The sequence below is a fragment of the Gopherus flavomarginatus genome, chromosome 4 (genome assembly GCF_025201925.1).
Source record: "Gopherus flavomarginatus isolate rGopFla2 chromosome 4, rGopFla2.mat.asm, whole genome shotgun sequence".
NCBI lineage: Eukaryota > Metazoa > Chordata > Testudines > Testudinidae > Gopherus > Gopherus flavomarginatus.
Genome location: NC_066620.1, coordinates 20,472,453 through 20,485,803, shown reverse-complemented (window position 1 = coordinate 20,485,803; position 13,351 = coordinate 20,472,453). Strand labels below are relative to the sequence as shown.

The window sequence follows — 13,351 nt, the reverse complement described above, 5'->3', positions numbered from 1 at the left end:
GAAAGCGATAATACTTTCCCCACTATCCTAAATTACTTTTAACACCTTTAGAGTTGAGAGTGGTTTGCAAATGAAAAAGGCTGAAAACCACTAGACTAGATAATCACAATGATCCCTTCTGGCTTTGGAAACGATGAATAATAAAAAAGAGTGGCATTTAGTACAACATCCTATTTTCTTGTTCTTATAAAAAGTAGGGGGAAAAAACCATCTTTTTTCCCTTCCTGTCCTCTCCCTGAAAGTTTTATGCAGACTCTTATTCCCCCAATTAAAGTACATCAGTATGTGCCCTCTCCCCATCAATGAAGTAAGCCAACTAGGGCTGTCAAGCGATTAAAAAAATTGATTGTGATTAAGTGCATTGTTAAACAATAACAGAATACCATTTATTTAAATATTTTTGGGTGTTTTCTACATTTTCAAATACACTGACTTCAGTTACAACACAGAACACAAAATGTATAGTGCTCACTTTATCTTTAGATTACAAGTGTTTGCACTGTAGAAGAATAAAATAGTATTTTTCAATTCACCTAATACAAGTACTATAGTGCAATCTCTATCATGAAAGTTGAACTTACAAATGTAGAATTATGTACAAAAAAACCTGCTTTCAAAAATAAAAATCAAGTCCACTCAGTCCTACATCTTGTTCAACCAATCACTCAAACAAATTTGTTTACATTTTCAGGAGATAATGCTGCCAGTTTCTTGCTTAAAATGTCACCTAAAAGTGAGAACAGGTATTCTCATGGCACTGTTGTAGCAGATGTCACCAAATATTTACGTGACAGATGTGCTAAAGATTCACGTGTCTCTTCATGCTTCAACCACCATTCCAGGGGACATGCGTCCATGCTAATAATGGGTTCTGCTCAATAACAATCCAAAGCAGTGCAGACTGACGCATGTTCATTTTCATTATTTTAGTCAGATGCCACCAGCAGAAAACTGATTTTCTTTTTTGGTGGTTTGGGTTCTGTATTTTCTACATCGGAGTGTTGCTCTTTTAAAACTTCTGAAAGCATGCTCCACACTTTGTCCCTCTCAGATTTTGGAAGACACTTCAGATTCTTAAAGTTTAGGTCAAGTGCTATAGCTATCTTTAGAAATCTCACACTGGTACTTTCTTTGCATTTTGTGAAATCTGCAGTGAAAGTGTTCTTAAAATGAAAATGTGCTGGGTCATCATCCAAGATAGCTATAACATGAAATATATAACAGGATGTGGATAAAACAGAGCAGGGGACATACAACTCTCCCCCAAGGAGTTTAGTCATAAATTTAATTAGCTTCTTTTTTTTCTTTTTTAAACGAGCGTCATCAGCATGGAAGCACGTCCTCTGGAATAGTGGCTGAAGCACAAAAGGGCATATGAATATTTACATATCTGGCACACAAATTCTTGCAACGCTAGCTACAAAAATGCCATGCAAATGCCTGTTCTCACGTTCAGGTGACATTGTAAGAAAGAAGAAGCCAGCATTAGATCCTGAAACGTAAACAAGCTTGTTTGTCTTAGTGATTGGTTGAATAAGAAGGAGGACTGAGTGGACTTATAGGCTCTGAAGTTTTGTACTGTTTTGTTTTAGAGTGCAGTTATGTAGCCAAAAAAATCTACACTTGTAAATTGTACTTTCACAACGAAGATTGAACTACAGTGCTTGTATGAGGTGAACTGAAAAATATTTCTTTTATCATTTTTACAGTGCAAATATTTGTAATAAACACTGATTTCAATTACAAAACAATACAATATATATGAAAATGTAGAAAAATATCCAAAATATTTAATACATTTCAATTGGTATTATATTGTTTAACAGTGCAATTAATTTGAGTTAATTATGTGAGTTAACTGCGATTAATTGACAGCTCTAATGCCAACCTAATTCCATAACCCACTAGAGCTGTAAAATGGGGGAGGAGGGAGAAGAGAGAAAGAGTCTGTCGTCGCACCCTAGGAATAAGCTGCTTCTACAGTTCCCTGCTTTTGGTAGGCCAAGAGCTTAGTACTAAACTAAGCCCCTTGATCTTAGCCAATGCGTTATACTGTCACTGAACACATTCATTGTCAAATGATGCTAGAGAAAAATGTTCACATTTCATAATAGACTGATTAAACAGGTGTCCACACTAACTCAATGAAAGATAAGCTACCTTTACCACAAAAGTAGAATTTCATTTCACATTCCAAAGTCAATTATCTCTATTACTGGACCATAGGCACAATATCTTTCTGGGCAAGCTTTCCATATTTTGTACCAGAAAACCAACCTAGTTCTCAGTTTCCCATTATCATGGGACATTCCCTATAAGTGTGCTCTCATTAGTTAAAAGTAACATTATAGTAGATTACAAAGTTCCTAATACTAATCAGCCCTATACAAAAAACTTATAAAACATTTTAAAAAAAATTAAATAAGCATCAGATGACTTTGCATCAGCAATCACTGCTGAACATGTAGTATTTTTTCCTTCATTTTATTAACTAAAGTGCTTGCATTCAAAACTGTGTGCCATTTTACTACTCATATACTCAAAAGGCACTAGTTCAATGTCTGGACTGAACCAACATATCCTTCTTCCCACTCTACCCCTCAGAGGCCTTAATATATTTTCTTCCAGAGCTTGCAAAGTCACCTTGTACACTGGGAATTGACAAAAGCAATGCGTTCTCCCAAGAGCTGAGCACCCTAGCAGCAAGTCTAGCTCATCCCTTTTGTGACCCGCATCTTGACACCTCAATATGGCAGAGACCAAGTTGCCAACAGTACACTGGGACAGACACTTAGTCTTTATACTTTTCTTTTTTATCTTAACATCTTCCCAAGAGTTCTGTATTCCAAGAATCCATGTTTGTCCAGATGGCTTTTTTTTTTTTTTTTTTGGATAGGCCTTTAAAAACACTAAATTTATAAAGTACTTTAAACCACTGACTTTATCTTTGTTCCTGATCTGGAATCAAATCACGAAGGATACAGTTAAAATCAGCACAAAAGTGACCAATATATTCATCAATTTTAAAAACTAAACTCAATACTTGAGAAAACCAAACGTAGCTGTGCACAACTTCAAAAGCACTAGTCCCAGAACACCTCAAAATGCCAATCGCCAATAGGGCTGTACAGTATTGAGAAATTCAAGGCAAAATGAGAGTAGAGATCCATGTTCAAAGGACACATCTTCAGAAGATTGCTTCCTGTATTTGGAACTGTGGACTGAAGGCAAAAAAAAAAAAAAAAAAATCCCAATGAATAGAAATTCCACTAGTCCAACACCTACTACTACTTAAGCCCGCATCAGTAACAATAAATATGGCCATTCTGAGGAACCAATAACCATTTTAAAACAGTTTAACTAGTTTGTCTCTCACAAATAAGACTAGAAACAAATTCTGTATCCCAAAGGAAAAATTAAGAGGTTCAGCTTTCCAATGGCACACGTCACTGGTTCATCTCCCATAGACCTCATGATCACCAAATCATTAAATCAGGTCATCCCAATAACCTTGTTTTCTTCCATTCACAATTGAATCCAGACCTAATTTTAAACAGCTACAGAACTTATCAGGATTGTGACTATCAGCAGAAACCAATGTTTTTTTCCCATTTGAAAGTAGCTGGCATCCCCAGGTTTCAAGGTAAGTCATTACTTCTTTAACTAAGTTTCAATAAATATTTACTGTAAAAATCCAGCCAGAGGATGGTAAGCGTTGTAAAAATAAGATGGTAATTAAAATTACCTGATTCTGAAGTATTGGTGTCATACTGCTTATTTTGTTAGTGTAGGTTAAACTCCTAAAAAGTCAATCTTAAATCTGGCCCCATATTTTACTTTTATCCATCCTTCAATTGGATGATTGGGTCAAACTGAGCAGGCCTCAGCTCCACCTATGATCATCTTATGGGCAATTAGATAGCCAGATAAAGGTTAGAGAAGTTCAGTTCTCTGCTATCAGGCCTCAGCCATTAGTAAAATGCAAAAGATGAAAACATGGCAGAACTGAAATACTCATTCTGCAGGCTCAACCCCCTCCTCCATCTGATGCTGCTGAAGCCAAAAAGATGGAGCCATCAAGCCATACCACAACTCCGCGTATCTGGCTCTCTCTCCTTCCCGACACAGTTCCCAGGATGTAGGGCAGAAAACAGAAGTAGATTGTTTAGTTTTAAAACTAGGGTTGTATTTTAGTTTCTTTTAGCTACTAGTCCAACTATGATCATTATAGTAGCTGAAAGCAAGTAAAACACAATCCCAGCCCTAATACTGGACTGATAGTCCCAACCTGCCAAAAGACAAATGAAACTAAAGAGTATAGTGTAGATGAGTGTGATTTTCAATAGAAGAGTGATTTTTCAGCTACTGTTACAAGTAACATCTAAGACAGTTTGGTCTATTTCCCCTCCCCCGCCCCTTACCTCACACACAACTGGTTTTATCTGGCCTGTGCATTCGTTAATCCAATGCACGTTTAAGTCATTTACTCATGAAAATGTGTTATATCTGGTCAACCAGTTCACTCCTCCATCAGATATCCTGAGCTTTTACCACATATTGTGATGTTGGGACTGTTGCCACCTACTTCTTTACCCCTGTCCCTCTCCACTAGGAGACACAAGTGGTGCTGAGCTGACAACTACTCTGTCCTCAGCATCAACTGCTGACCCTCCAGTTTTCCCCCACCTTCCAGCTCCAATTGTAGGAAGTCTAAATAAGCATCAAACATATCAATCAGCTGCCAACTGCTCTGCAAATGACAGAGTGCGTGAAGGAGAGCAGCTATGGTAAGCACTGTATAGAGAAATGGTGCAAGAGGAGAGGAACAGAGAGCCTACTTTACTTGGAGGCCCAATGTGACATTGTTGGGCAAGAACAAAGATGCCCACAATCTTTCCCACAATGATCTTACTCAAAACTGCTTTCTTCTATGCCTTCTGCATTTGTCTTCTTGAGTCAAATAAGCATGTTTACAGCCAATTTCTCCCGCTCCCCCAATTTAAAATAAATCTACTTAGTAAATTATGCCCTGCCAATGGTTTCATCCTCTACCATCTGAACATCTATTAAACACGTTAATTTGACTAAACTTCATATACAGTCTGTACCAATTCTCTATTCTCAGTGACCCATTTTGCTTATGTCTTACACAAAGCAAGAAGGTTGTTGTTTAATTTTATATTTTTGTTTTTTAGAAAAAACGAAAATGTAAAATTAAACTAGTACCGAAACCTACTATTAAACTTACTAGATTTCAAGTTGAAGATGTCCCTTTAGAGCCCTGAAAAATTCTCAGAAGTTCTACGGAGTTTAATGTTTTTATCTTGGCTTTGACGTCACTTCCTGAGAGACTGTGTGACTTCCTGTTACTGATGTCACAAACAAATCCCACTTCTACATCTATAGTTGGAGCAATAATCTTAAAAATGGACAAAAATATTACATTGGATGGGAAACAATGATTTTTTCCATTAGTATTCATCAGACAGTACTCTTCATCAAGAACAGGTCCTCTTTAAAACCAGGAAACCGTAGTGCTTGGCACAAGAGAAGCAGCAGCACAAGTTCAAGTGCATTTCAAAACTTCACTGAGAAAAATCATAGCAGAAATAATATTTTAAGTCTCCTGGAACTGCAGAAGTTTTACAAAACCCACTACCAGTAACAAAAGAGTATAAAAAAAGTTTAGAACGGTGACAACCATGTTCAACAATTTTTTACATAGCTAATACTACCATGAAATTAGTTTAAGGTCCAAATATCCTGACTTGCCTGAGCTAGAAACATCTTGATGGATTAACGATTCCAACTATTTCTTCTCATTGGCAAAGGACATCTGATCAGTTCAGAATACTGCAGAGTTTAGCTAAGGATTCTTATCTTCATTTTATCAGTTATACTAACCTCTGCAATTTCAAAAACTTGTGCTGTAGACCAGTGGTTCTCAACCTGGGGTCTAGGGCCCCATGGGGGGCCATGAGCAGGTTTCAGGGGAGTCTGTTAAGCGGGGCCAGCACCAGACTCACCGGGGCCCAGGACAGAAAGCTGAAGCCCCACTGCATGGGGCTGAAGCCCAAGGCCCTGAGCCCCACCACCTGGGGCTGAAGCTCAAGCCTGAGCCCGAGCAGCTTAGCTTCATGGGGCTCCCTGGGGCCCCAAATCAATTGCCCTGTTTGCTACCCCCGATGCCGACCTTTGCTTTTATATGCAGAAAATCAGTTGTGACACAGGTGGGCCATAGAGGTTTTATAGCATGGAGGGTGGGGGATGGCCTCAAAAGGAAAAAGGTTGAGAACCCCTGCTGTAGACTAGTGATAGAAAGGAAAATAGATCCAAAAATCAAGACTGATTCATGGAGTTTCTTTAAGGGCAAAAAAGCAAAGAAAAAGTGACAAAAGTGGAGGTTTGCCCTACATTATTTTAAGTTACAGAAATCTCAAATTTCATATATCTTCTTATTTTTATATAACTTTGAACAGACTCTGAAACATCTAATTGTCTAGTGGAATGTGTTAGCAACAAATACAAGTATTCCCTTATCTGCCAATGTTATTTTGAAAAAAAAATTACCAGAACAACATACACTTCTTTTTTAACCACTTAAGGAGTTCTGTAACAGTCAACAGCGATATCTATGGCCTGATTATCAGAGTGCTGAGCACTCTCTCCAACATCATAACAGTTAATGGAAGCTGCAAGTGCTCAGCATCTTTGATAATCAGCCCAGTAAAGAATAGAAAACTTGTCCTGATATACTCACAAATGTTACAGTATGTATCATTCATCTAGTAAATCCAAAAGACAAACCGGCTAGATTTGAAATTGAAAGCTGTTTAGGTAACAGACTGAAGTTTCTAAACATCAGCAGTTAACTATCAAATTCAAAATCATCATACAAAATGTAGTGTAATTTTCCTACCTTCACACTGGTTCCTTGGAAGAATTTTCCATCTCGTTTTTATCACATTTTCCAAAATTTGCAGTCCATAATACTGAAAATTGGAGAAGAACATTATGTGAGTATTTTATTGTAGGACTGACAATAACTTTTAGGATTCTCATTCAAGCAAACATTCACACTTAACATCTAAGATTTTAAAAATATTAAACTAACAAATTTAGTTAAAATAAAGTTTATTCACCCATTTACTGAGTTGTTCATGCATTTTTCTTGTTTTTATTGTTTGCTACTCTAAATAAGTCCTGCTGTTTTGATCATGCTCACACCAGGAGGAGAAATAAAAAAAGCCATTTGGCAGCCAAAGGGGCTATCTGTAGAAGAGAAAGTAGCAGCCAGATATGAATTCACAACATAAATGACTGTCCATATGTTCAAGTATTAAGATAACCAGGCTCCTAAAAAATTTAGCAGCTTGGATGATTTCCTCTACTATTCCTCTGAGCTGAAAGATCTTGGTTTAGCATTATATGTATTGTCACTGGCACTTTCTAAAGAAAGTGTTTCCCAAACTTCACTGGTGTGTTACTTAAGGAACAGCAAGACAACCCACAGGTTTACTTAATTTCAATCCCCACCCCTATGGCAGCTATTTCTACAATTTAAAGATGATCTTTTTTGCTCAGTCAAAAGTAATTACAATTTTAACATGCACTCTGAAATCCTTTTACCTTTCAGGTATTGCTTCCTGGACTCTGACCCAAAAATTTGGCAAGAGTTTACTGGGGAGGGGAGACTACTTTATTCAATCCATTTTGTCCCTACTGTCTATTCACTATGAGTAGTAGAGAGACTTCTGGCACAACCAGCAACTTAATAAGTCACGCACTTTAAAAGTGAACAAGACAGAAGGGAAAAAAGGGAAAAGGAATTTTGTGTTTCTTTAGTCAGTGGTTGCTTAGGGAGGAAGCCAGTACCAATGCCTGAAAGGTAAACTTATTCATGCCTATATAGTAGTATAACTAGAGTTTGGCTGAGAATAAGAGTTCATCTTTAAAATGGTTAGTTGTCATACAAAGTAGAATTCATTAGCATTTCAACCAAAGGGATCATGTAAACTGCACACTTTAACAGCACAATGTAGACTGTCCCAAACTACATTGTACTCAAAATATTAACTTTTTGCTGTTCTCATCTTGACAGTGTTTACTTCCATATGCCTTCCTGCTCACTACAAATTTTTGCCCGTTTCACTCAAAAGTTCCACATTTGCAGAATATTCCTTAGACTTCAAAAACATTGAACGTCGTTATTCTGCAATTACAGAAAACATATGGCATTTTTTTCATAATCAGCAGTAAATGTTTATCTTCTGGGGTTTGTTTTTAATTTTGTACAACTATCTATCAGCTGAAGTGAAGCCAAGATAACATTTGTACAGGAGAATCTAATTCACAAGCACACAATTTCTTTAAAAACAGCATGCTCTACTTTATAGCAAGAAACCTCAGCAACTAAAACAGTTTATAGATATAGCCTCTTTTTCTGTTACAGATAAATAGAAGCTAACAAAACAAAAAACAAAAAAAACTTTTAAAATAAAATTCAGTCTAAACTCCATAGTTGAACACTGGTATCAGGCAGTATTAACATTCCCAAACCAGCTCTAAACCACTTTAAAGTTCCCAAATTGTATGGCTGCAGTCACATTAATAATACACTTCAAGCTAATGGCTAAACAAAACTGTGTCGTTACTTCCTTAACAACTCCTGAGAGCTGTATTTTAAACAAATCAAATCACTTTGCTTTGAAAGGGGGATGGAAACTTTTTGTTAGAGTTTCACACTCACACACACACAAAAGTAACCTGAGACTGCTAGACAAACTTAATTCCCAACTTTTTAACGTTACAAGCGAATGTCTAACCATCATTCTGTTTCCTTTTCTAGATTCCTCGTCTTTTTCCCCCTTTCTGTCCACTATTTTTTTACTGATTTCTCCCAGCTTCTGTATAAGAAAGAAGCAATGTGAACCTTGCCAACTTTAACTTTGCTGTATCATTTGCACATGAACTGAAGCAACAGAGAAAGCAAATGCCTCAACTCCATTACTGTGTCCAATCCACCCTCCTGACCTACCATGCTAGAAGACTTTGTAAGCCATCCTGTGGAATAGATCCTGATAGCTGCCAAACCCTAGCCTGGATGAAGTAATCTTTTTAAATCTTGGCGGGTTTTTTTTTTGTTTGGTTGGGTTTTTTTTTTAAAATAGTTAGTGATTTCTGGCACTGTGTTTCAAGTACCTGCCCAGCTCCAATAGTTGGAATTCTTTTCAGCCCAGAATTGCAAACACTGGCCAATTCTGAACATCTTGGATCGGATTCCAGTAATGTACTTTTTATAGATTATAGACATCTATACAAACATACATTTAAGTAGCACTCAAAGTAAAGTAATGTCTTTCTAGTAGTTATTTAGTCTCTGGTTTTATCTTATGCTAAATATCAGAAGCACTGCAGAAATCGACTGCTGAGTTATGAAGGTGAGGGACAGATAACAGCAAAGACTGAATGAAAAAATGCATGAAATGATCCCTATGGCAGAAATTTCTATGGTATCCTTATTAATTACTTATTCTATGCATTGAATCCCCTTTCCCTCCCACCTCCCAAGAAACAAAAACAATTGATGAACAGAATTCAGTTAAAGGGAATCAAAAGGGTAGACCTTGTGGAGGCCTGCCGTCAAAGCCTAGCTGTGTCAGTTGCACAGGAAGACACCCCTTTTCTTCCTATTACAAGCAATCAACATAATGGAACATTATGATTAATATCAGATAGTGTTAACAGCTTTAAAGATAAAATATGATTGCATAAAAGCCAAATGTCATAGTGCATAAATTTAGCACCAAATCATTTGCAATTTATGTAAATTGAAGAATTCTTTACCTGTTGCTTTCTTTCTGTTCCTCTAATCATCTCATTTTTCACAAGACAAATTTGAGTTTTTAAAAATACTGTTGATAAATCAACTTAAACATTAGTAATGTCTGTCAGTATAAAAAGCAAAGTTTACCAGGCAAGCAAACAGGCAAACACTGTTACTTAAAGGTTAGCACTTTGAGGAAGTTCTTAAACTGTTTTCCCCTAAAATTTACAGAGTAAATTTTAAAAAGTTAGGACTGTTTCATGAATACTATCTGAATTCAGAAACATATCTGAACATGGCCATTTTCTGTTCGAACACAAAGTATATTAAAGTAAAGTGTATCAAGCAGAAAACCATGCATAAAAATTACTTTATAATTAAGAGAAGTGCAAGTCAAACTTAAGACAGTCAAAACACATTTTGATCAACTCTTCTGTTCAAATTGCTCAGAAGTCTTAAGAGTAAAACATGTAGACTTACAAATAAAAACCTGAGTTCTGCCCCCTTAATCAGTCACTATAATGGTGGCAAGGTTTAAAAAGTTGTACAACTTAGTGTGCTCTGCAAGCCAATACAGATTATAGCCAACACTACAAAGTGTTCGGGATGCCTAGCTTGTATTTATTAGACTGCACAAAATAATCCCAGTCTGATCTCTACCTTCAAAATACTTAGGAACAAATTCTGCCCTCAGTTATGTGCACATGGCTCCCAATAACGAGAGCAAACATTTATTCAAGGACAAAATTTGGCCCTAGCAGATTTTATATTACTCAGATCTGTACTTATACCAAACTCATATGAATTCTGCATGTGCTTTGAAATACTTTATTCCTAATTTATCTCTTCCTTAAGAAAACTGTGTCCATGTAAAGGGAAAATTAAATGCTAGGCCTGTTTACGGCAGAGTTAAATTTAAAGCAACTTTAGGAATAAAAACAATTTTAAAAAAAGTGTGGTTTGAAGCAACAAAAGCTAATGCTAAAAATGAGATACCTTCCTCAAAGTTTATGAATGGAAGAAAGGAAGAAAAATCAATTAAAGACCAGGGGCTTACTTTGGTGTTCATATTCTGAGAGAACTCCAGAATAGTATCAACTCTGGTCCATGCATCAGGATGTTCTTTTAAGTGAGTCAAGACTTCCTGTGCCATCCTTTGCTAAAGAAGGATAACAAAAAACACAATTAAATGCATTTTAGAAGCTATTTACCATAATAATAATATATACTGAACAGTTTAAGCACTTACCATATTAAAACCAAAAGTAGTCTGAATTAAGCAAGGAGCAACAGATCACATCAAATGTTTTCTGACTCTTTGGGTCAGCAAGTTTTGTTAATTAACACTTCGGCATTCTCTCAAATCAGAATGGAATGGAATTAGTCCATAAGGAGAATATGTTCAGAATAAGTTCTACTTAATACTCTAAATTTACAAGCTTTCATATATTCAGAGAATTTGAGGTATGAAGGGACCAATAGATCATCTAGTTTGACCCCCTGAGCTTTAGTGCAAATACTTGCATTACTCTACTTGCATTAGAACCCACTGAATCCCAAAACAGAATGCACTTAAGTTCTTCATGTAAAGAACTGTGCAAATACGAAATAGTACTTTTGTACTTGAATGACTTTAAAGCAATATCAAGGGTCTCCACATTTATTGTCTTGATTTCTGTTGCCTTACAAGAAAAAGAGAGGTATTTCTAAAGACAGCACTGCATTCTTCCCTTCTCCCTCATTAAAACCATTAACAACTAGGGCTGTCAAATGATTAAAAAAATTAGTTGCAATTAATTGTGAGAAAAATTAATCAGTTTCAACAGCACAGTTAAACAGAATACCATTTATTTAAATATTTATGAATATTTTCTACATTTTCAAACTTATGTATTTCAATTACAACACACAAAACACTACTTACTTTGTATTTCTGATTAAATATTTGCACTGTAAAAAAAAAAAAAAAAAAAAGGAAAAAGTACTCATAGAAATACTGGAGTGCAATCTCTTTATCATGAAAGTGCAACTTACATTTTTTTTAACCAAACCGCACCCAAAAACGAAATGTAAAACTTTGGAGCCTAAAAGTCCACTCAGTCCTACTTTTGGTTCAGCCAATCGCTAAGACAAACAAGTTTGTGTACATTTATGGGAGATAATGCTGCCCACTTCTTATTTACATCACCTGAAAGTTAAAACAGGAATTCGCATGGCACTGGCATTGCAAAGTATTTATGTGCCAGATACGATAAACATTCACATGCTCCTTCAGCTTCCAGAGATGCTTCCATGCGGATGACTGGTTCAATCCAAAGCAATGTGGACTGACATGTTCATTTTCATCATCTGAGTCAGATGTCACCAACAGAAAGTTGAGTTTCATTTTTGGTGGTTGGGGTTCTGTAGTTTCTGGATTGGAGCGTTGCTCTTTTAAAACTTCTGACAGCATGTTCCACACCCTGTCGCACTCAGATTTTGGAAGGCACTTTAGAGTCTTAAACCTTGGGTTGAGTGTTGTAGCTACCTTTAGAAATCTCACATTGGTACTTCCTTTGCATTTTGTCATATCTGTAGTGACAGTGTTCTTAAAAATCGAACAACATGCTGGTTTGTCATTCAAGACTGCCATAACATAAAATATATGGCAGAATGCAGGTAAAAATCACAGAGCAGGAGACATATAAAGGAATTCAGTCAGAAATTTAATTAATGCATTTTTTTCAATGAACATCATTGCTATGTCTAAGGCGACTGTTGACCCCTTACTGAAACTTAGTAGGGTTTTTTGGTTAGCCGTCTCCCAGTACCAAAAGAAAGTGGAAGGGCCAATGAGAAATCAGGACCCTGAAACTGACAGTATCAGGCCCAATGGGGAGAGGCCAATGCTCCAGGTCAGCCTCATTGACAGGACAGGCAGGCCAATGAGGGAGTCAGAAGCCCAGGGGTCCCATCCTTTGTCTGAGCTGGAGCTGACAATGGCCAGAGTGGGCTGACCTAAGGACAGAGCAAGAGCTCAAGCTGAGCTGGGGAGCAGAGCAATGACAGCCAGATGGAAAAGTGGAGCAGCCCAGGGAGCTGAGCTGGAGTCAGAGCAGCAGCTGCGCTGAGTCAGAGTGAAGCTGGGACTGGAGCAGTCCGGAGCCAAGCACAGTGAGCAGCAGAGGAAAGCAAGGGGGACCTAGCACAGAGGGTCCAGCGCAGGGAGATGCCACCAGCCAAGAAGGCTTGCAGGCTGGACTTGGAAGGGGGGGAGGGAAGCGCAGCACTGGGAAGAAGGGTCCTACTATCTTGAGTCCGAGGGTGTGTGGCCACTGCCAGAGCAAGTGTCCAACCCACTGCATCCATGCAGCACAGCCAGGGCCTAGCATCTGTGAGGAACAGACTGAATTTCCCTTACCCTCCAGAAACAGATGTTTTTGGTTCCCCCCTGCTCACAGAGTGGGGTTATGTTTTCCTTTATCCAGATGATACTAAACTGCTCAAGACAGTTAAGACCAAAGAAGACAGTGAAGAACTTCAAGA

The 13,351-nt window shown here is 37.4% G+C and overlaps 1 protein-coding gene across 1 annotated transcript in view; it reads right to left on the bottom strand.

Annotated features, from left to right (window-relative positions):
- Window positions 1-13,351, bottom strand: part of XPO1 (exportin 1) — an 88,712-nt gene that overhangs the window by 65,143 nt on the left and 10,218 nt on the right. Inside the window, exons 3-4 of the mRNA XM_050952030.1 lie at window positions 10,884-10,985; window positions 6,920-6,992 (exon numbers count right to left, since the gene is read on the bottom strand). Coding sequence (XP_050807987.1) covers window positions 6,920-6,992; window positions 10,884-10,985 — 175 coding nt within the window. The remainder of the gene's footprint in view (window positions 1-6,919; window positions 6,993-10,883; window positions 10,986-13,351) is intronic.